Genomic DNA, 23,324 nt, shown 5'->3' with positions numbered 1-23,324 from the left:
CCTGATTAGATGCTGTGGGCTCTAATCCTGAAATACTGACGCAAAATGTAATTGAGTAATAATATATCCAATGTATTGGGTGCCATGTTACAACTCCCAAAACCAGTCAGTCATTCCTCTCCTATAATTATTAAGTAGTCTTCTGTATAGTATCATCCATATTGTTTTCCAAAAGAAAAAAATTACCAATTTGATACCCATTATTTGGTATCAAACCAAATCTGGTATCAGAACTTCTACAATATACCAAAACCACAACCTTTAAGAACATATATGATTTTGAAAAACAAAAAAACCACCAGTCTAGTCAGTAAAAATACTCCCCCTAGACCCGTGTGAATGGATCTTACATCATGCTGCTTTAAAAAAAAATAAATTCCCATAAACCTATGTCGATGGACCTTCCATCATCCTTCTTTCACTATCAGGCAAAGGAGCCCCATCTCAGCTTATTTCACTTACGACTGGCAATTGAAGGCTGTTAGCTTGTAATTCCCTGTATTGTTCCAATAAAAATTTCAGTCTGAGAATGGGAATCCCAAAACAAACTCTCACTGGCATAAAGATACTCATTACTATAAACACGAACAAAAGGTCCTCAATTATACTGAACATTTATGTGTACTTTAAACGAAGGCCAACAAATTACCGAAATGTTCTAAAAAACTATTTTCAGTCCATTACACACTGTTGCTGCTGAGCTAAACATAAACATTTTGAAATCAAGTGATCTGTTAGGTTTCAAGATGACAAAATATTTCAGTCTTGAATTTAGCAGTCCAGATGGAGGAGTTCAGAAGTATAATGAGAATATTTCTATTGAGACATGATTTAAAAATAAGGTAATAACAGTATAATCAGAATTTTATCTTCTTTTTAACAAGGACAGTGCTAACAATTGAGTTAGCGGGCCACATGAAGTCAGTGGGCCTATTTGCAAGAACGAAACAAAGTCCAAAGATTACAGATCAACATGAACCCTTGCAGTTTAAACACTCCTAAAAGCATAAAACTAACTATTTTACATGGCTCCACTTTGTCCTACTGGTAAGTTTCCTTCATGATTTTTATCAAAGCACTGTTTTGAGACTTAAAATTAAGATCTTAAAGAAAGCTGTTACAGTAATGAAGGACGCCGAGTTCCAGTTTAAAAGTAGAAACACGTAACCAAATATTGAGTCAAAGATGATGAGTCTTCAGAAAATAAGACAGCCTGCCTTCTTCCTGTAACGAGCTTAAGAGTAATGAGAATAAAGTGCATGCATCCATCTTTAAACTGGTTGCACCTGAACGACTTTACAAACGGATTTCTGAAAAATTAAGAAGTCAACAGGCATTAGCTGTATAGCATTTTTATTTTACTATATCGACATTTTATGCACAAATATTTTTTCAGAGTAAAAATAGAAAATAATTGTTTCATGTAAAATTACCAAAAAAAATGCAAAACACAATAGATAATTATTAGCAGAGTATAAGTGTCTTTATTTAAAGAGTAAAAAGTATGCAAAAAAAACTTTCATTGTACAAAAAATTGGGAATATTCTTTCTATGTTTTCCTTCTGGCAGCAACAGAACAACCTTTCACAATATACTCTACATCTTTTATTTTATTGAAGACACAGGTTTCTCCCTCAACTACAGAGAATGTGACAGTGATTTTATACTGTTTGAAAGATTCCTTCTTTACTAATTACACCATGGCGGAAAAGCAGATGATCCCCCAACAAAGAACCCAAAGGACTATCAAACCTACTGAAAAGCTGCAAAATAATAGTCGGATGTATTTACAAAGCAAGTGTGATATCAGAAGTTTCCCCTAGAGGGCTTATCATATAACAAGAATACTCACGGGGATAAAGTATTGATATTACATTTCAATTTTGCTCCTCCCACAGTCCAGTTTGATCTAGAAAGCTGGTATTTTAAGCTTCTCTTCTTTTTATACCTATTTTAACTAAAAAGGCTTCTCATGAACGCTGCTAAATAAAACTAGTGACTTGTATTGGACACTTCTGTTTAGTAACTTAGTGGCGTTATACACACAGTTGCTGCCACCCAACTATCAGCTTCATCTTACTCTGCGTAAGCAAAGCCTCATCTATTTGCATGAGTCACCTCAAACACTTGCCAACTGGTGGAATCATACTACTGCAACACTAATAAATGGATTGGTGGTTGACCTCTTGTGACAGATGCATTCACGTATTTTGCTCAAGGCTTAACATTTTTTTAAAAACAAAATAAAACCAGCATGCTCAGTAGATGGAGCGCTTTAAGAGATCAAGAATGAAAACAATATTATTAAGAGTTATTGAAAGAATATGGCAAAAACCCATTATAAACCTGGTGATGATACAAAAAGTAGGCTATAATGACATGCAAGGTTTCTAGTTAAGCAAAAAACTATCTGCAGATGAACATCCACCTATAAACAAAAAGCTTTGTCCTCAACGCATCTTTAAAATAAACATGAGTCTTCTGTGTTCTTTGCCCTCTGCCTGCAAGTATGACCATTCCTTTTCAGATCAACAGGCCAGCGCTCTCACTACTCAGTATAAACATATTTTATGTTTAGAACTTTTGATTTAAGGTTTAAGCTCAATCCCTCACAGAATTAAAGGTTTTCCCTTATACATTTGTATTTTAATTGCTAAGTGTTACCAGAGGGGGTTTCTCTCATATAAAGCTGGAAAATAGGCATGGTGACATAATGTTTATACTGTTTAATAACATGAATGGGCAAAAGCAAACCCAACATCGCACCATTTTCAGTCATCAAAAGAAATAGTCTAATAGGCATCAGTACAGAAGCTCAAAAGTTGCAGCCTACTTTTTACTGCACATGTAAGTTTGCATGAAGTACTCTCCGTAGCTCAGAATTCAGGATACAATCCAACTACTTCTGTTCATCATCCAGACTTCAAATTGCACCTGGCTCTGCAGCATGCATTTGGCTTATGAAGCTTCAAAAACATCACTTGAAGTTCAGAAAGAAATTAATTTTAAATAAAAAATTACACATCTTTGTATTTTAAAACATGTCAGACTGTACAACAATTTGGAAATCAAACTTCAGTTCTCTGTAAAACTATTTTCAACTTGCATTTTGTTTCTAAACAGGGACTACTGACTGTAATTAACTTAGGTCTTCAGTCACTAAGGTTGACTACTGTGCAGGTGTAAGCACCTTGCAGATCAGAGCATTAAAATCCCCACCAAAACAAACTACGCTTTGGGTGAGGGCTATTTTTTTCAAGTTTTCAAATCACCTGATGGGGAGTGGTAGTGGGGGAAGAAGTCTGTCTTCGCTTTTTGCCAAATGGCTAGCGTTAACAATGTCTTTCAAAACAGGTAAGTACTTGCCCTCGTATATGCATATTATCTACATATTACAATGAAATACTCATAATTGGCTTTTCACCTAAGCCAGATCTAAACCTGGATCTCCTTCTTCAGCACTGATCTTCAGTTTGGTCTAGTCTTAGTTTCCTTTGCTTATAAATACAGAAGCTATTTTAAGAACCTGATGCTTTGTAACGTTTAATGTGTCTTTCGGCTCTGCTTGATTAAATGAGAATAATGAACACGTTTAATTTTGAAAGCATCAAATGCCATTTGGTAGTTCAGCAGAGAACAAAAGAATGGAAAGGATCAAGTTCAGACAACCGATCACCCTGTTTGCGCTGCAAAAATTACTTTGTACAGCTGTGGACACAGAGCACCGACCAGTTCAACCTTTCTCACCCATTTGAGATCACATACCATAGAGGCCCTGACTCAAAGCTGCAGAAGTTGTGGTGATCCCTTAACTTACACTGAAATATATGCTGTTAAAAGATCCAAATTTATGCGAGTCCCAGTTCTTTGTAGAAAATCATGCACTATATTGTACTGCCAAGAAACAAAAGCTTTCAATTCTGATAAAGGTAAGAGCAGCAACCGCTCCGGTTATAGAGGAAAGGCCTTGGGCTCCCACTTTCCGGTCCTAGCGCTTAATTATCTTTCTCTGTTTGCAGGGATGCTGTAGCTAGTGCCACTGCCGTAACTGGCTGTGCAATGCCATGGAGCTGCATCTTGGCTAGTTTCTTCTGCTCACATTCTGTGACCAACCGATTCAACTCTGCTGCACTGTATCCAATAAGAGTTTTCAAGTCGCAGACAAATTTGTACACAAACCTCTTGCCTTGCACTTTGCAGATCATGTCTCCATCATAGTAATACCTGTAAAAAGAAAAGAAAAAAAATCAATATAAGTTTTCAGCATCCATAATTTTGATACACATCAGTCATTTACTTAAGGTCACTCAGAGGCCAAAATATGACTTTTTCTCATCATGATTCTCATACAATTTCATACACCAAGGGAAGAGGGTTGAAAGTTGTCCCTGCACCTTGTTACATTAACGAGAAACAAAACACAGTAATTACTTTATAAGATGTAGGAAGCACTAGTTCAGAAATGAAGGTCTCTGAGCAGTTTAAAAACACCTTGGGGAACCGGGGGTGTAAGTTTTATGTAGTGCTTTGCCTTAATAAGAAAATGTTGTCTTCCCTTTCATTATTGCCCTTTGCTTTCTTCACTTGTCTCTGCTTCTCTGAGGGAAAAAAAATTCATGTTGGAAACAGTTTGAAAATCAGTATTGTGGTTTCTATGCCACCAAAGCAGCCATTCTCTCCCTAGTGTTTTCAAAGATGGAGGTAAAACTATAAAAACATCCTTTGTCCTTTTTTTTTTTTTGGTATAGTTCATATGCTGGCAAATCTACATCCTCTGCCTTTATTTACAGCTAAAAGCGACTTCTCTAACTATGAATACTTCACACATTGTGTCACAGAAGAGTTATCAGACTCAGCAGAAATGCAGTAAAGGTAACAAAGTCTGTATGACCTACTGTACTCCAGACACATTATAAATCTTCAGGTAAGACCAACAGAACAGAAGTCAGAATTTTACAGTTTTGTTGCTGTTCTTGTCTCATTGCAGACATTAATAGAATGCATGTTACATTTCTCACTAAGAAAACTCAAGTGGCTGGGACATAACTTGGACTTGATGAGCTTAATAAGCTTGTGATAAATTTTGAAAAAAAAAAAAAAAAAAAGAGAAAAGAAAAAAACCCAAACAAACAAAACCAAACAACCAAAAAAACCCCTAACAAAACAAAACACACCATTTTATTTTCTCCAAATCATCACCCAAATGTAGTACAAAACAGCCAGATTTCTTGACTCTCCAAAACTCAGTCCTCTGAGTGACATGCTTATAAAGCAATGATAATTCTCATTCACCAGCAAAATTAAGTCAATTAGAAGACTAACTTTTGTCTCCTAGCTCTAATGGAAAAAGTGTACAGGAAATTAACTATTTTTCTTCAAGTCTCACTCCCCTACTGGATTATTAAACAGATGCTGATTTTAGAAAATTTGCCAAGGTGTATGTAACAAAAAAAGCTGCTCTTCCCTTTTTCACCCTGTCCTAGTTTCTATACTGCCTGGTTTTCCTCCAGCTGGGTAGAAGATCTAGTGCATTTCCCAATAATATCATCATAATTTTCCATATTAATCAACAATTGACACAGTAATTTCAGTGCATTAGTAAACAAAACATATTGCCATTTTTGTTTTAATAAAACTTTAGCTTGACAACAGTGTTTATCTTGGGAGCAGTAAGAGTCATTAAATATCCCTTCAGACATTCAAGTGTCAGAAAAGATGTCAATATTGATGCAGCTGCCAAAATGGCAACATTGAGGAATGTGCTTTCTGTAATTCTGTGACTAAAATATAAATGCAAAACTTCCCTAACAGTGATTTATGCAAATTACTGTGCAGACATCTGTTTAATATCCCAGTGATAAGAACATTATTCTAAAGTTCTTCAGCTGCCTTTGAGATCTTCTGCAGAGTTTGTTGACAAAACCAAAAAAACACTAGCATCATTTACATCTTTTTGATGTTCCAGAAAGTTTTTACCTACACCTTCAGTACACAAATGCATAGATTCACAAAACAGGTTGGAAATATGGGAACAGTATTGCAACAATACAGGCTGGGGAGCAGCTCTATTGGAAAGGCCCTGCTTTGGGCAGGAGGTTGGACCAGAGACCTCCTGAGGCCCTTCCCACCTGAGGGCTTCTGTGATCCTACAAAAAAATCAGTAGCATTCTAATTTAATGTATAAATAATGCAAGAACAGCTGCACAAGACCAGACAAAAGATCTATCTAGAACAGGATACAGACTCTAGCAGACCAAAAGAGGACACACCTAAGGAAAAGCATGAAAGTAGAGCAAGCACATAACAATGCTCTTCCCTGCTTTCAGTAATCTGGGGCTCAGGAGCTTCTAGAAGTTGCACCTTTCCATACTTAATACCCTTCAAAACATTTCTTTTTTATTAATTTGTCCACTTTCCTCTCAAACTCATAAAAATAATTCTGGCATCCACAATACTGTGCCTAAAGAAGTTACAAGACAAACGAAAGGGTATAGTTAAGATGTGTATCTGCTGCCTGCCAGTTTCTTCTGATGCCTCCTGTTCGTGTAAATGAGATACTGAGCAGTCATTCTTTACTGATTCTGTGCCATTCATGGCCTTCTAGACTTTAATCTCCCCCAGTGAAAGTACTCATTCAGCATTATGCATATTGATGTTACTTCACTCCTCCCTAAAAGACTAAAGAAAGCCAGTATATGGTGACTTACCATCATTTCTCATAGAGGTACTTTTTAAATAGAATTTGACTTTTTTTTAAAACAGTGCTAGATGAGTTTACTTCCTTTTAGAAAAATAATCTAGCCAAAAGTGGAAAAGCTGAAAAGTAAATCTTAGATCTCAGACTTTGACCAATGTGCAACTTCACTTAAGAGATCTTAAAACTGCTTAAATATTTGCAGCATTAGGCAATAAACACCTTTCTTGAAAACTAATCAAAAGAAATATATTTAACCATAACAGAATAAGAAATTAGAAGTTCAGTCTTAATGATTTCAGAGAACTTGATGAATCTTCAAATGATACCAGAGGCTCAATGAATCAGGGAAAAAAGAGGTCTAAAATTCAGGTACTTGCATTCTTCCCCCTCCTCAAGCGCATCACCTACAGTGATTCAATAATACAAGTCCCTTTTACCAATGTCAAACTACAAAATCATGATGGAATGAAGACAGCCTGAAATGCTTCCACTTCTTCAGATGATAAAAGTTCACTATGTTGGAATCCCAACTGCTGAAACTCACCTGTCAACTGTATTTTTAAATTTAACATCCCTACCGTAAGAACACTGGAATGGATCAATGAATATTTGAACTTAGAAAAAGTTTTGTTACATACAGAAAAAATTGTTACATACAGAAAAGTACTAACAATTACATAACTACAGGAAAGCATCGCTTTATACCATAACAAGAGCAAGAGGAACATGAACAAGTAAACTGTAAAACAGAAAAATAAGTCAATAATTCAGAGTATTGCCATATTTCTGTATCCTTCACCAATAAGGAATATTGTTTGGCACATTACTGAAAGCATAAATGCTGAAGATACATCAAAAAGAAATATATTTCTGAAAGTGAGCTACCCAAATTAGCTATCATGCCAGGGTTCAATAATCTTGAAAAAAGAAAATATATTTTGCAATATTCAAGAAATTAGTGTACTTGTTTCTTTTTTTTTTTTTTAAAGAAAAAACCCCAACAAATACCTTACCCCTGAGACTAGTATGATCTGATGGTAAGGAGTAGCTTCAGAAGATGTTTATCTCTTTTCTAAAAAAGCTGCAAGTCTTGCATTATTATAGTCAAAAATAAAGTAGGCAAGTGAAGAAAATCACTTCATACCTGATCAGTTTCTAGAGTTTCTTACCTCAAGGCCCGACTAAGCTTCTCATAGTTCATCGTGGGCTTGTTTTTGCGCTGTCCCCATTTTTGTGCAACCAGTTCAGGTTGATTCAGTTTAAACTCTCCTTCATCACCAACCCAAGAAATACAGTCCCGAGCATCTTTGTCAGTGAGAAGTTCTAATAAAAACTGCCACAGCTGGATCTGGCCATTGTTTCCTGTTGAAATAGGGATAACAAGATCCTTTTCAAGTAGTCCTTTTTACATTCTCCTTATAGCTAAAAAATTTCAACCAACATATTAAAGCAGACCAACACAGAATATATGATGGAAGGAAAACTTGCACTTAATTAATTTATTCTAATTATCCTTGTGTAAGCATTTTCCAGTGAAGTCATCAGTATTCATCCCTTAAAAAAGAAACTCATGAATACAGAAAAAAAAAAAAAAATCACTATTTCTCATAAATCTGTCCCTAGAACTTAAGAAAAAATAATTATATGACACTACACATAGTCATTCAGACACACTATCTATCCCTGAAACAGAACAGATTTAGCAAAAGCTGCTTATTCCTCTCCAGGCACATACACATATATATTTACATATGTAACAGAAGTTGTTTTTTCAAAAAATAGCTTAGTCTCCAATTTTCAACATTAAATATTAGAAATAAAAAACAAAACACCAAACTTCAGCTAACATCAATATAATGTCTGTCATGTCCAATCATTAAGATTTCTTTTTAACTCAAGTATCTGCAGTTAAATTTGTAAATTCTTGAGGAGATACAGATAGCAGATCTAATGCCTAAAGGGAGAAACAGAGTATTCCCCACTGATGTTAGCTGATAAAATCTTGGACCAAGAACCCTGAATGACATCATAATAGACTTCTATGGAGAGTTTAAAACAAATAAAAATTCAAGGGGAGGGAGAGTAAAGGATTTAACAGAAAAATTCACAACAGTGGAGAGAACCAAAGCAAAACTGACAGCAAGAAAAAATAAGATAAAGAAATTAAGATGACTTAATAATAATCAAAGTGTAGGTACAAATAACAGTAACTCCAAAAATAAATTGCAGATTTAGTGTGCAGTTTTCCAGAAGGTGCATTCATTTAACAAAACAAGAAATTTGAAACTTACTAAATTCTAAAGTCATCAAACTCAGCGGGGAGGAGGAGGGGAACAAGTAGAGCAAGTAGTAGCTAGGCTAGGATTCTACAACATAAGAGTTTATTTTCTCCCCTTTCTACAAATGTAAAGTAGAAAGAAGTTAAAAGTTTGAATAAATGCTATGTGCAGTGGTTTGAGAGGGCAGACTGTCAAGTGATAGGAAGAGAAACAAATTTATGCATTTTATTTACTGCAGGATTCAAAAGCTGCGGCACCATGTTAACATAGTGCCTGTGTGCGCTAACCAACCTGCCAGGTCTGCATGTTCTTGTGATACATTTTGTAACTACTGTCCCTTTCATACCACGTGAACTTCCACAAACCTCATATTTAGAGTGACAAAGATGTGTTCTACAAAACTGTAATTCAAATTAATGAGTGTTTACTGCATTTGCATTTAAAAATAACAGAGACAATACCTGTTCTGTTCCCAGGGGAACTTCTATCTTCCCCAGAGATCCTTGGAGCTCTCTGTACTTTAGCTGCCTTTGCACTGCTGTTTATTACTTTAATGGTGGTTGGGGTAGCAGGCTGTACAGATGCTGGAATAATCTGCACAGCTGTAAAGCAGAAAACATTGCAGAACATCAATTATAAATTGCTGGCACAGAAATAGGCATATATTATTTATTACCTGTATTATCATAACATCTAGGAGCTAGTTTTTTCCTTTGCTAAAAAGACACACTGTATAAGTCACAGTGCTAAGAATAATGTAAAGACTTTTTACCTCTTACAGTGGAAATTGTGGTTTTAGACTCGTATTAGAGATGCCACATTACAGATAAAACATCAGCTTTAGTTTACTATCATGTGTACGTGTTTCCATAAAAAAAACAACCCCTCTCATGCCTTTGTTTTCATCTCTGTGCTGTTCCCGTATGATGTACCCCAATGCACTTTTCTCTACAGTCACTGTACAACCCTCCATACCTGCTATTCAAACAGCAATTAAATACCCTTCTATTGCAATGGTGTAAGAGGATGCAAATGCCCCACTCTAGGTGGCTTTAACTAGACACAAACCCAGGACGTAATACACGGTCTATCTATTTAACATATGAGCTGCTTATAAGTCTCATTAAAATGAATCCGTTTTCAGAATTGATGACACTGCTTCAGCTGGAAGAATGAGTTTCAAATAACTAGAAAGTTACTTCCATGTATTTTTTCTAGTATTGGTTTCTAAGCAAGTCCTCTCTTCCACATTCCCTTTCAGTTTTTAGAAATGCAATATATATGCAATATATAACCTAAAAAAACAGAACAACTCAACGCCCCAAATATGTATCCTAGACAGCTTATTTCAAGAGAGTGGAAAACCTACCATCCAAAATGAAGGTTAGGAACTTTCATAGTTCAAGTCATACACCATCTTTCAGCCAATAACAAAATACTGAGAAACCCAACATTTTGAAGTTTAAAATATGCCCTCCTCCCCTCACAGAGGAAAACTACTCTCTCAAGTGATTTTCTAAACGTTGTACTTTTATAGCACTGAACCAAAGTCCAGTGCTAAACCTGCAAACAGTTAATTGTGTGAATTAACTGCTGGCAGAAGTACTTACGCTGATCAATAGTAACAGTTGCTATTTCTCCAGAGTGTTCTTGGCTAGCCAACACATCTGCAAATTAGGAAAAAAAAAAAGTAAGTTTTTATTTAACCCACAAATTTCAAGTCACCTGAAGATCATATTTCATAGTGGAAAAAAGTCAAAATTTGGTATCAGTTTGCAAGAGACATGCATAGCTCATGGTCTTACGAGTAGAGACATTGAACATCTGTCATTCAATTTTTAGAAATAAGGATGTCCACGGTGAATGACAAGGTATCTTATGCATTCTCCATCGCTTAAAACCTTTAGCTATATCATATAAATGAAGATTGAAATGGTTTTTAGTCTGCCAAGTTACATCCAAGCAAGGTAAATCTGAAACGCATATACACATTATTGTATTATACACACACAATGCACCGCTTATTGGTTGCGTTGTGTACAATCTAAGGATTTCATTGCCTATGCTTAATAATCTTCGCTTCTATGTGACACAGAGATGTACATTAAATAACTCACAATCAATATTTAATTATAAAATGGTCAAATTCAGGAGATGTACAAGCTAAAAATCTTTATTAAAGCAAAGGAGGAATCATCATTCACTACTTCCTCCCTATTCGTTATGAAGGTTGATGAAAGACAGGCAAAGAGTGTTTAGTATGCAGACATGTTCCATAACAGCAGACACTCACTAACACCTCCTGTTATCCTGTATTGATGCCGGCATTTTTACTGCCAATATTAAATAGAGGAAAAACAACTGCTCACAATTGGCTTCATCTTTAGAGAATGGGAAAAAATAAAAACAAAAAAGAGAGAAGGGTGGAGAGGGAATAAGTAAATCAGTTACAGAAGAATCTCCCATACACTTTCGAAGAAGCTCCAAGTGGCTCCAGAGGATTTCTCCCCGCGGGACGCGCTGGAAGAAGTCTTCTTGACTGAGGCTGCAGAGCTCCCGCCCAGGAATGCTGAGAGCATTGAGGTCAATGTCAGTCATGCTGAACTCCTTCATCACCCACACCACCCAGTGGAGCACCTGGTCTGTCGACCACTGCACTGGGTCTGGGAAAAAAGAGACACAAAGCTGCAATTCATCCCATTATATACTGCCAGGTTCCTCCTCACTGATGACAGAGAATCACAGAATGGTTAAGGGTTGGAAGGGACCTCTGGAGATCATCTAGTCCAACCCCTGCCAAAGCAGGTTCCCCTAGAGCATGTTCCACAGGGTTGCGTCCAGGCGGGTTTTGAATATCTCCAGAGAAGGAGACTCTACAGCCTCCCTGGGCAGCCTGTTCCAGTGCTCTGCCACCCTCAAAGTAAAGAAGTTCCTCCTCATATTCAGATGGAACTTCCCATGTTTCAGCTTGTGCCTATTGCCTCTTGTCCTGTCACTGGGCACCACTGAGAACAGTCTGGTCCCCTCCTCTTGACACCCACCCCTAAGGTATTTGTAAGTGTTGATAAGATCCCCTCTCAGTCTTCTCTTCTCCAAGCTGAACAGACCCAGCTCTCTCAGCCTCTCCTCATAAGAGAGGTGCTCCAGTCCTCTGATCATCTTTGTAGCCCTTCACTGTACTCTCTCCAGTAATTCCTTATCTTTCTTGAACTGGGGGGCCCAGAACTGCACACAGTACTCCAGATGTGGCCTCACCAGGGCCGTGTAGAGGGGCAGGATAACCTCCGTTGACCTGTTGGCCACACTATTCCTAATGCACACCAGGATACCATTGGCCTTCCTGGCCACAAGGGCACACTGCTGGCTCATGGTGAAATTTTGTCCACCAGAACACCCAGGTCCTTCTCTGCAGAGCTGCTCTCCAGTAGATCAGCCCCCAGCCTGTACCTGTGCATGGGGTTATTCCTCCCAAGGTGCAGGACTCTACACTTGCCTTTGTTGAACTTTATGAGGTTCCTCTCCACCCAGCTCTCCAGCCTGTCCAGGTCTTGCTGAATGGCAGCACAGCCTTCTGGTGTATCAGCCACCCCTCTCAGTTTTGTGTCATCAGCAAATTTGCTGAGTGTACACTCTGTTCCTTCATCCAGGTCATTGACGAATAAGTTAAACAGGACCGGGCCCAGTACTGATGCCTGGGGAACACCACTAGCCACAGGCCTCCAACTAGACTCAGCACCACTGATCACAACCCTCTGGGCTCAGTTCAGCCAGTTCTCGATCCACCTCACTGTCCACTCATCTAAGCCACACTTCTTGAGCTTTCCTATGAGGATGTTATGGGAGACAGTGTCAAAAGCCTTGCTGAAGTCAAGGTAGACAACATCCACAGCTCTCCCCTCATCTACTCAGTTGGTCATGTCATCATAGAAGGCTATCAGATTGGTCAAGCATGATTTCACCTTGGTGAATCCATGTCGACTGCTTCTGATGACCTTCTCCACATGCTTAGAGATGGCATCCAGAATGAGCTGCTCCATCACCTTTCCAGGGATGGAGGTGAGGCTGACCGGCCTGTAGTTGCCTGGGTCCTCCTTCTTACCCTTTTTAAAGACTGGAGTGACATTGGCCTTCCTCCAGTTCAGGAACATCTCCTGTTCTTTGTGACCTTTCAAAGATGATAGAGAGTGGCTGGGCAATAATATCTGCCAGTTTCCTCAACACTCGTGGGTGCATCCCATCAGGGCCCATAGATTTGTGGGTGTCCAGTTTGTCTAAGTGATCTCTAACTTGATCCTCCTCAACCAAAGGAAAGTCTTCCTTTCTCCAGACTTTCTCTTGTACCTCCAGGGTCTGGGATTCTTGAGGGCTGGCCTTAGTAGTAAAGACTGTGGCAAAGAAGGCATTCAGTAACTCCGCCTTCTCTGCATCCTCTATCACCAGGGCACCTTCCTCATTCAGCAACAGGCCCACTTTTTCGCTGGTCTTCCTTTTGCTGCTGATGTACTTGAAGAAGCCCTTCTTGTTGTCTTTGATGTCCCTTGCCAGATTTAATTCCAAGCGGGCCTTGGCCTTGCTTGTCGCCTCCCTGCATACTCTGACAACCTTCCTGTATTCCTCCCAAGCAGCCTGTCCCTTTTTCCACATTCTGTAGATTTCCTTCTTCCATTTCAGTTTTGTCAGAAGCTCTTTGCTCATCCATGCAGGTCTCCTGCCCCCTTTGCTTGATTTCTTACTCATAGGGATGCAGCAATCTTGAGTGATGTTTGAATACTGACCAGCTCTCATGGATCCCCCTGCCCTCTAGAGCCCTAACCCATGGGATACCCCCAAGGAGGTCCTTGAAGAGGCCAAAGTCAGCTCTCCTGAAGTCCAGGGATGTGGTCCTACTTATTGCCCTGCTTCCTCCACGCAGAATCCTGAACTCCACCATCTCCTGATCGCTACAACCCAGGCTACCCCCAACTTTCACATCTCCAACCAGACCTTCGTTATTTGTTAACACAAGGTCTAGCAGAGCACCTCTCCACATTGCCTCCTCCACCACCTGTGTCAAAAAGTTATCGTCAACGCTCCATAGGAACTTCCTGGACTGTGGGTGCCTAGCTATGTTGTCTTTCCAGCAGATATTGGGGTGATTGAAGTCTCCCATGAGAACTAGGGCCTGCGATCACGAGGCTACTTCCAGCTGTCTGTAGAAGGCCTCATCTACCTTCCTCTTCCTGACCAGGTGACCTGCAGTAAACCCCCACAACAGTGTCACCCGTGTTAGCCTGCCCCTTAATTCTTACCCATAGGCTCTCTACTCGTTCTTCATCCTTCCCTAGGCTCAGCTCGAGAGCTAGTCCTTACTGTAACTGACGACAAGAATGAAATACAAGTCTCTACTGATGCACAGCATTCAAACAAGCATAACCCAGAGTTCATTTTTTTGTATGACCTTTTCTAAAGGCCTTTTAAAAAACTCTGTTTGGGGGTTTCTTGTTATCTAATTATTTATTTTTTAAAAAGGTCCTGCTTCTAGGCCAGTCAGTGCTGCTGTTCAGTTAAAGTTCAATGATGGTTATGTTTTCAATTATATAATAACTTCCATAAAAATAAATACATAACATTAAGAAGTGTAGTTACCATGACCAAATCTGACTGCATGGAAAGTTGACTCCTCTTAAAGTGCTGATGGAGTGATGTGGCTTGGTAGGGAGACAGAAAGGGCAAAAAAGGGATTTTCTTTAGCAAAAGCTTTTATATCAGAACTATGCTTGACATTTCTCAAACACAGAAAATAATTATTTTTCTTTTTCCATAGGTCTTCAGTTTCAAAAACAGAGTAGCCTCTCTCACACTAGGATGCTCTTCCTCAAATATGTTGATCTGCATGTGATTATGATGAAATATTACATTCTAAACTCATTCACATTATCCCAGTTTCTAAACTATTTAAAATCACCATCGTACTGGGTTTGGCTGAAATTGAGTTAATTTTCTTTATAGCAGCCCATATGGTCCTGTGTTTTAGGCTGGTGACCAAAACTGTTGGTAACACAATGATGTTTTTGCTACTGCTGAGCAGGGCTTGCACGGGTCAAGGTGCGACTGACTAAAGCGCTAGGAGTAGAACATGACTCCCCTACAATGGAAGAAGGCTCACAGGGGATGGACAAGGGTGACGTGCCCATGCAGCTCAGAGAGTAAGGCAAAGCAGCTTACTTTATCTCAACAAAAAGGAGGTGAAGGGAGGCCTTGGTTTTAGACAAACAGCTATCAACAGCTGAGTGGATCAACTGGTAGTGTAAACATCTCCCTGAATCAGCCAAAACAGCATGGGGGGAGTGAATACATTGCTCAGCCCAACACAGAGTACACAAACTAGACAATTAGCAAAAGAATTTCAGAGAGCAATGGGCTTGGGCTGGTTTCAACCCACGTATTCCTTCCCAGCAACCAGGGACACCCAATATCACAATGGTGAGTGTACATAGAGACTGGTAATGGGAATCACACTGGTATTGTGATTGAACAGTGTATTACAATTGCTGTATTTTTCTAAGTATAACTTACCTTTGTATTGTGTTTTTAGTATCATTTGTCTCACTCTGCTAAATCAGAAATCCCATGTAACACCAACCACCTTCAAGTAAGTTTGATATTAAACACTAAACCCTTTACGCACGGAATATCTAAAAGAACCTGGTCAGATAGTATTGGACTCCAACACAAGGCCTCCTCTGTTTCTTACTTGGCCACCCCAACGAGGAGGCTGGGGGTGCACAAGAAACTGGGAGGGGACACAGCCATGGCAGCTGACCCCAACTAACAGAAGAGATATTCCATACCATACAACACCATCATCATCAATAAAACCCAGGGACAGTTTTTCCAAAGTAGACATTGCATGGACACCGGCTGGGCATCAGTCTGCTGGAGGTGAGTGACTGCTTTTGCATCACTTTTTTTTTTTCTCCTTCCTTTCTCTCTTTTTTTTCTTTCCCTTCACTTATTAAATTGTCTTTATGTTGACCTATGATTTTTTTTTAAAAAAACTCACTCTGGCCCTTTTGATTCTTTTCCCCATGCCTCTGGAGGGGAAGTGAGCAAGTGACTGGGTGGAGGCTCACCTGCCAGCTGGGGTGTCAACCCATCACACAGGGGTGCTAATAAACATGTACTATTGTTTTAATTTTTTAATCTATATATGTATAAGTGTAATATACCACATCTAGAAAGATCACATTAAATAAACCATTAAACGAAGATTTGATACAATAGGACCCCATGCATGCCTGTATTTGAATCAAACAAGTCACAGCATCAAGGTTTGAGACACTTGTTTGACATTTCAAAAAAACATCATATGCACATAATTTAAGTGCCAGTGCCAAACACACAAAGTACAGACAACTCACACAGCAGAGTTGTGGTATAGAAATGGTAATAAATAATCAATGTCGAGTCACATATCTTGATCAATGTCACATATCTTGATATGTGCAATACATGATTTGTTGACTCGACATTTTAACATAACAAGTCTGTTGTTTCAAGCAGTATTAGGGTGAACAAGCTAGAAAGAAGACGGGTAAATCTAAGTCTCACCTTCAAAACTTTGTTAACGTTGTACGCAATATACTAAAACATGTCAACAAGTAAGAACTGGAAATGGAAACTAAAACACGGATATTTACTTTCACTGTCTCAAGGGCAAAAAACAGAAGTAGAACAATTATGTATTTTTAAATTACAATACCCCCAACAGATGTCACCTTGACAGGTTTTAAGAATTAAAGAAAGCAAAGCTTTCTAAGTCTATAAATATTATCTAGGAGCCACAAATTCCATTCTGCTTAGTAAAGGACAGTAACATTACATCATTTTTTCACTGATGCTACCTAAAACCATGCAATGTAATCCTTTGGAAAAAGCCATACCAAAAGGGTTTTGGTCTTCAGAACGTTATCAGCAGTGAATTTTCATCAAAAAGCTGGTAGTTTGTTCTCATTGACAGAACATAATCTGCAAGGTAACATGAATCATTACTTTCTCTAAGCAGTTCCATGGTTTCCATGCTTTCTGCTGCTCCCTTTTCTGGCTTTATTTCTCATAACAATTAATATTTTCCTTCTTCCTAGGGATCTTTGCAATGGTACCAAATTTTTTTATTCTATTAGCAGAAATACCTTTAACAGCTAAGAATTTGTAATCTCTAGTAAAACCCACCAAAACATAACACAAAGGGAAAGGCACAACATTTTAAATACCTGCTAAAAGCTAATTTTCCATTTGCAGCAAAACAGAGAAGCCTATAAGGACGTATGGATGAAGATACTGAACCACTGCCTTTCTGGATAATAATTATTTACTGACTGAACTTGACTTTTAATATCACCACACCCTGCCATTTGAAAAGATTCAGGGAATAATTTCAGATTAATAATTTCAGAGAACTTCACAGAACCAAGTCTCACAACTCTTTGGAGGAAACTGGCCTCTTTTTCTATTTTTTAAGACGCACATTTATTAAGGTGGGGGAGGCTTTTGGGGGGACTACATAAGAACCTTAAGAACATTCCTCATTCTCAGAAACTTCCGACTGTATCGTAACGTAGAACTTTGTGGTACCTCATTTCAATCCAAGTCCCTGCTACATTAACTCAGATAACATTTAAAATTTTACTCTTTCTAGGAAGGCAGTTTAGCACATTTTTCTGATATCAACAGAACCCTATTATTCTTAGTACAGAGATCTCTGCCATAATGAACTAGTATGATTTTCCTGGAAAATCTGCACTCCCACGACACAAAAGACATTAAAGTCACAGTTGTGGGTTATAGGACTTCCTTAAGCAGCAACACTATTAAAGTTTATTAATGACATTATTCAACATAACAACATGGTGTTAAGTAATTTTCTTCTTATATTAATGGGACAGCATTCTGAAAAATATCAGTCTGCTCCTGATAATACTTCACATTTTTTTCAAACATTCTGTGTCAAATCCCTGATTATCAACAGACATAGCATGATGACAGCTATTTTGGAAGTGCTTGCCAATGACAGCAACAAAAAGGCATGAAAAAGCCATTGATTTAGTCATCAAAAATACGTTCAAAATATCAGCAAGCTACATGTCCTGCAAAGACTGGTGACTTCACTGGAATTTTTAAACACTTCCAAATATCCCACTTGCCAAATATATTCCAGTTTTGCAAGTCTGCTTAGATAGTACAGCTTTATGTGCTGAACATGCCTTGACAGTACATTTCTGCAAGTCACAACAAGCAACTCAGCTGGATAATCTCCTGAACATGGCGTAGGTCTAAAAACCACAGTTTCAGCTCAATCCTGAGCAGGGATTCAGAGATGCTTTTTCAAAGCTAACAATAAGTTAGCAGCTTGCTAAGTATCAACGTTAATTCAAAAGAGATGATGATCTACCAGAATACTTATATTCAGTTCTGAATCATCTCGTTCCACTAGGTTGAAGACAAGTATGGCGTGCCATGTAAAATCTGATTTTACACCATATTCAATATCCCACAACCTATGAACAGAATCAACCAGGTTGGAAGAGACCTCACGGATCATCGAGTCCAATTTGTTTGAGTATCTTTAGAGGCAACCCCCACCAAGTACTGAGTCTAGTTCAAATTCAGACACACATGAACAAGAGCTTTATCACTAACATACACATTTTTAAGGAGGGGAGGAAGAAGAAAACCGCTTTCTAAAAACTGCAATGACAAGAAGATTATGGAGCAAAAAGCACTATATTAATAAAACTATTACAAGCATTGATTCTACTTCTCTTTAGCCTTCTCTTATGCAGATATTTGCATTCTACTTACCCATACCATAAGCAGACTTCTCTGAGGTACCAGAGCACTTTAATTATATAACCAAAATTAATTATCATTTATGAAAAAACACCAATCCCCCAAACGAACAAAAGAAGCCAGCCCCCCCCGAACGCACGCACACACACACACACACACACAGAATCACGTATTATTACCATAGGGTATTCCAAGGCGCTCCTGCTCCTTTCGGTAGCCTTCCAACGCTGCAGCCCATCGTGTCACTTGTTCAGAGGTTTCATCTGAAATTGTTGTAATATGCTTTGTTCCATCCAAGGTTATCACTTGAGCTTCCTCCACAAGGTGAGCTTCAGCCTCTGCATGATGAGCATCTGGATCAATAACTACCTCCACAGTCTCCACAGGCTTCACAATTTCAAGGATGTTTAACTTGGGCTCTATCCCTAGGTACAGAAAGAACAAACACAAAACTTAAAGACAGCAGCACAAATATGACAAAAACATTGTTTTAAAGCTTTCTGATTAATAGGTGTTAGCATATTTAGGAAACAAGCATGACACAAAAGCATCATCAAATTTCTGCAAGTGTCCTAAATTAGAATGACATCCTCTATTACACAGTATGTACTTTAGTAAGGTGAATACAAAGCTGTCCCTCTTTCCTCCCCCAGTATTACAGCTTCCTGTTCTATTTAGGTGATCCATTTCACATATCTTGAACGGAATGTTCAGCATGTGGGCATAAAGAACAAATATTTTGGTCTGTAAGAAATATACCAAACCAAAGGAGAAAAAAAACAACCCCCCAAAAAAACAGAACAAGCATCCACCTCTTTCCCCCAACCAAGAGGCATTTTTTTCAGCCTTCACAATATTTCCCTGATATCTCTGGGGTCTACACACAGGAATCAACATTTTCTTTCAGTACCCTGCAAGAGGTATTGTGTTCAACAGCAAGTTAAAAGAAAACTAGAAAATTCTTCATGTTTTAAGCTTCATCAGCTATTCACGTTTTGGTTTTATGTCTATCATTTAAGCTATTAGATCATGGAGTTGGAAGATATGTCTGTATCTATTCTGCAGCACTAAAGAACACATTCACTAATGCTACTAATGTTTTGTATCACCACCTTCTCTGTCGTCTTCTGAGAAGGTATTTTGTCCAACTAGTGCTTCACCAAATTTCTGACACTATATAGAGGATTTTTCTTCCCATTATAATATGCTAAACAGAAAAAAAATTCTTTCAATTTTTGTGACATATAATTTCCATTATAATAACAACTAACAACTACACTTCTTTAAGAGATTTTTATCAAACATTTGCACATTAAAAAAAAATAAATCTGTAAAATTCCATTTTATTATGACTTGGAAAACCTTGACTAGGGTTAGGTAGTTGACAGGAGGATTCACAGAACATCACGTGGCCAGAATAACTTCAGTATCTTGTGCCATAAGGTACTGCTTTGTGTCCCTCCCATCTAATGTATACTAAAGCTCAGTGTAAGATGGTAGGTTCCGCAGGTGACGGTCTTAAAAGCTAAAACTACAATCCATTCACAGTTTATAAGGGAAAACAAATGGAATACTTACCTGTAGTACAAGTAAGAACAAACCAAGTCTTTTTCAGACAAGTACTCCTCTAGACTTTAAAAGGAATTCAGCTTGAGAAGAATATTAGAAAGGGAACACTACAAAGACCGTAGTACAACATGCAGCAATATGAAATTAAGGAAGCGAAAATAGATGTAGACAACCAGTAAGAGGCTGATTAGATGAAGCAGCAAACATGAAGAAAAAGCAAACAAGTACCTTACTTAGGAGAGTGTTTTACCTAGGCCATCTAAGATTAACATGCACAGCACAGGCCTGTTTTAAAGTCAGATACAAATGTGTCTCTGTTTAGCCCGCATCTGGGGCTAAACTATAACCAGCTGTTCTATCACCCAATGACCCCTCCCCAGCCTGAAGGGGAATCTGGAAAAGGAAGGAGACCGTGGGTTTAAATGGAAACAGATTTAATAAAATAAAACCCCCCTAATATTAGTACTAATGCTGATATAGAATACACAGAGTTATACTCAGCCCATGTAGTGGTCACGAGCTGTGCACTCCCAGCAGTGAATGCCAGATGTCGAACACTGTGTGATGGTCACAACAAACGGGAGAGCCAAGCCTTGGGAGCAGAATGACAGGCGAGACCCTCCAGGGATGGTGACCATTGAGAAGAGAGGGCTGTCCCCAGAAAACTTTCCAATTTATAGTGAACGTGACGTTATGGTATGGGATACTTCCGTCGGCCAGCCTGGGTCAGCTGCCCTGGCTTTCACTCCTCATAGCTTAAGCACCTGGCTAACTCAAACTCCTAAGGGCCCTGATCACCATGGAAGCCTGCATACCATGGCTGGCCGCAAATTAAAACAAAGTGTCTTATCAACTTTGTTCCCATCACATTGGGTGCTGCAGTCCTCTCAAAAATGCAGCTTTTCTGAACAGAAAATTGATTCTATGATTCCACCCCAGGAAAACCAGGACAAAAATGTAAGGGAAAACACTAAGGGTTAAGATTCAATTTTTGATCTTCAAAAAAGAAAGTAAAGAAAAAAGCTTCTAGAGAGGAACAGTTCACTAGTGCTCAACAAAATAATTAACTGTCTGTCAAGTAACTACATGTCAAAAGAACTGTGAATTTACTGCTTTTTCCATAATGCAAACATGGAGATCAAAGTGATGAGTCTCTGTAGAGGAATCAGCTTACAATCAAAAGTACAGTCTGCCACCTAACCTATTGCAACGTCAGATCAACATTAATTCACTGGGTTTGTCTGCATCTCTTCTCACATCTCTCCCTTCACCTACTGCCTAAGAAAACAGATGTCCGGTCTTCCTTGGACAGCATGTAAGTTGTGGAACATAATGTGACAATGTCACACACCCCAGAAGTATAAACTGGTACAAAAAGTACAAAAATTCAAGGACATTAGCTATCAAGACATGTCCAGACATTGCCAGTACAAGCCCCTTCACTGCTAATTGTCTGAAGCTAGAGAATATACTAGGGTTAAGACTGACCTACAGGCAACCCGGGTTTTTTTCCTTGAAATGTCTAGTATTAACCACAGCCAGAGCAGGGCATTAGTCAAACTGCACATTTAATCTAATCAATATGTTTCATTACACTTATGAATTGTTCCTTTACATACCAAAAATAATAAAAGCCTAGTTATTGCAAAAAACAGTTTAGAAACCACAGCCAAATGAGGAGTTACACACTTAAAACAGGACTCGGACTTCAGCTACCTAAATCCAAAGAACCTTTTGTGCTTAACCACCACTTAGTCCCAAAATTTGTGTAAGTATCTACAGTACAGCTACATACACATGCTCAGAAATTCTCAAAGCAGCTAGACACTAACCTCTTACGTCAGTCAAGCATTTAAAAAGTAGGTGGAACAGCATCTGTTCGCGAAAATGTTAATCTTGCAGGTGTGCTTTGGGTGCGCATAAACAGAGAGAACTGAGCTCAACACAAACAGCAGCTACAGACACTTCCATTCACAAACACGGCCTTGACTTGTTTAAGGGGTATGTGAACGACTTGAATGGCAGGTTAACTGGACTACCTGTTCATATACTTTGCAAACAACAAGAAACAGAAAGCAAAACTACATTGTCCACCTCCATAATACAGGTTTCTCTCCTCCTATTGCTCAAACCAATGACTGTCAGAGATCGCTGCTCTCATTCTAGCCCTTTCAATCTAGTATCTCTGTCTCCCACAGTTCATCTGAAAAAGTGTGCCAAGTACTTCCATTCAAGCTTGCCTCTACTCTGTTGATTAAGGAAGTAGAAAAAGCAAGAAAAGATTCCTTCAGGTGACAGACTGCCAGCCAGATCTTCCACCTCTGAAGTTTTTCCAAAAAAGATTTCAACATATGCCATACACCCAGCACTGGAATTTACAACCTGAAAGTCCATCTTCTCTCCCTGGCTACCCGTTTCTTTTCTTTTTTAAAAAAAAAAAAAAAAGAAAAAAAATGTAAGCAACTAAAGATAGGGTCAGAATCCATTTGATCATATTTCAAGAAAAAAACCCCACATCTATCAACCTCAACAGCTTAAGGATGGCAAAATGTTAATCTGATATCTATAGTCAGACAGGCAGGAGAAAGCCTTGATCAGATAAAACTTGTGTCTGGATTAAAAAAAAGACCAAAATATTTGCTATTGAGCTCTTCAAAATTAAAGCTTTTTTTAAAATTCTCTGACATACGATGGGATCTCCACAGACTTGCAAGAGGCTTAGTTCAGAGGAGTATAGAACAGGGCTGCACTCAAAATTGCTGTCCTCACAATGGCAGGAAAACCATGTACATTTCCATCCTTCAAACCAGAAGAAAGGAGCTAAGGCAAGGTGCAGTGACAGAATGGTCTTTCTAGTAAAAAGAATAAACAGCACTGATATCTTAATATAAGTTACAGCAGATAAAATATCTTTGTATTAAATGCTGTAAAAGAACTACAATGGACTATAT

At 38.5% G+C, this 23,324-nt stretch overlaps 1 protein-coding gene across 3 annotated transcripts in view; it reads right to left on the bottom strand.

Moving 5' to 3' along the window:
- Positions 1-1,461: 1,461 nt before the first annotated feature.
- The window catches only part of GABPA (GA binding protein transcription factor subunit alpha), a 30,852-nt gene continuing 8,989 nt past the window's right edge, over positions 1,462-23,324 (bottom strand). For 2 of the 3 annotated variants that reach the window (XM_068425349.1, XM_068425350.1), the window contains exons 5-10: positions 18,984-19,229; positions 11,445-11,639; positions 10,587-10,643; positions 9,438-9,578; positions 7,867-8,059; positions 1,462-4,224 (exon numbers count right to left, since the gene is read on the bottom strand). In XM_068425349.1, coding sequence (XP_068281450.1) covers positions 3,996-4,224; positions 7,867-8,059; positions 9,438-9,578; positions 10,587-10,643; positions 11,445-11,639; positions 18,984-19,229 — 1,061 coding nt within the window. In that variant the 3' untranslated portion in view covers positions 1,462-3,995. The remainder of the gene's footprint in view (positions 4,225-7,866; positions 8,060-9,437; positions 9,579-10,586; positions 10,644-11,444; positions 11,640-18,983; positions 19,230-23,324) is intronic. The other variant, XM_068425351.1, reaches the window with a different exon arrangement.

The sequence above is a fragment of the Nyctibius grandis genome, chromosome 2, assembly GCF_013368605.1.
Source record: "Nyctibius grandis isolate bNycGra1 chromosome 2, bNycGra1.pri, whole genome shotgun sequence".
In the NCBI taxonomy this organism is placed as follows: Eukaryota; Metazoa; Chordata; class Aves; order Nyctibiiformes; family Nyctibiidae; genus Nyctibius; species Nyctibius grandis.
Note: the sequence above shows the minus strand (reverse complement) of the source record. Positions and strands in the feature narration are given on the sequence as shown.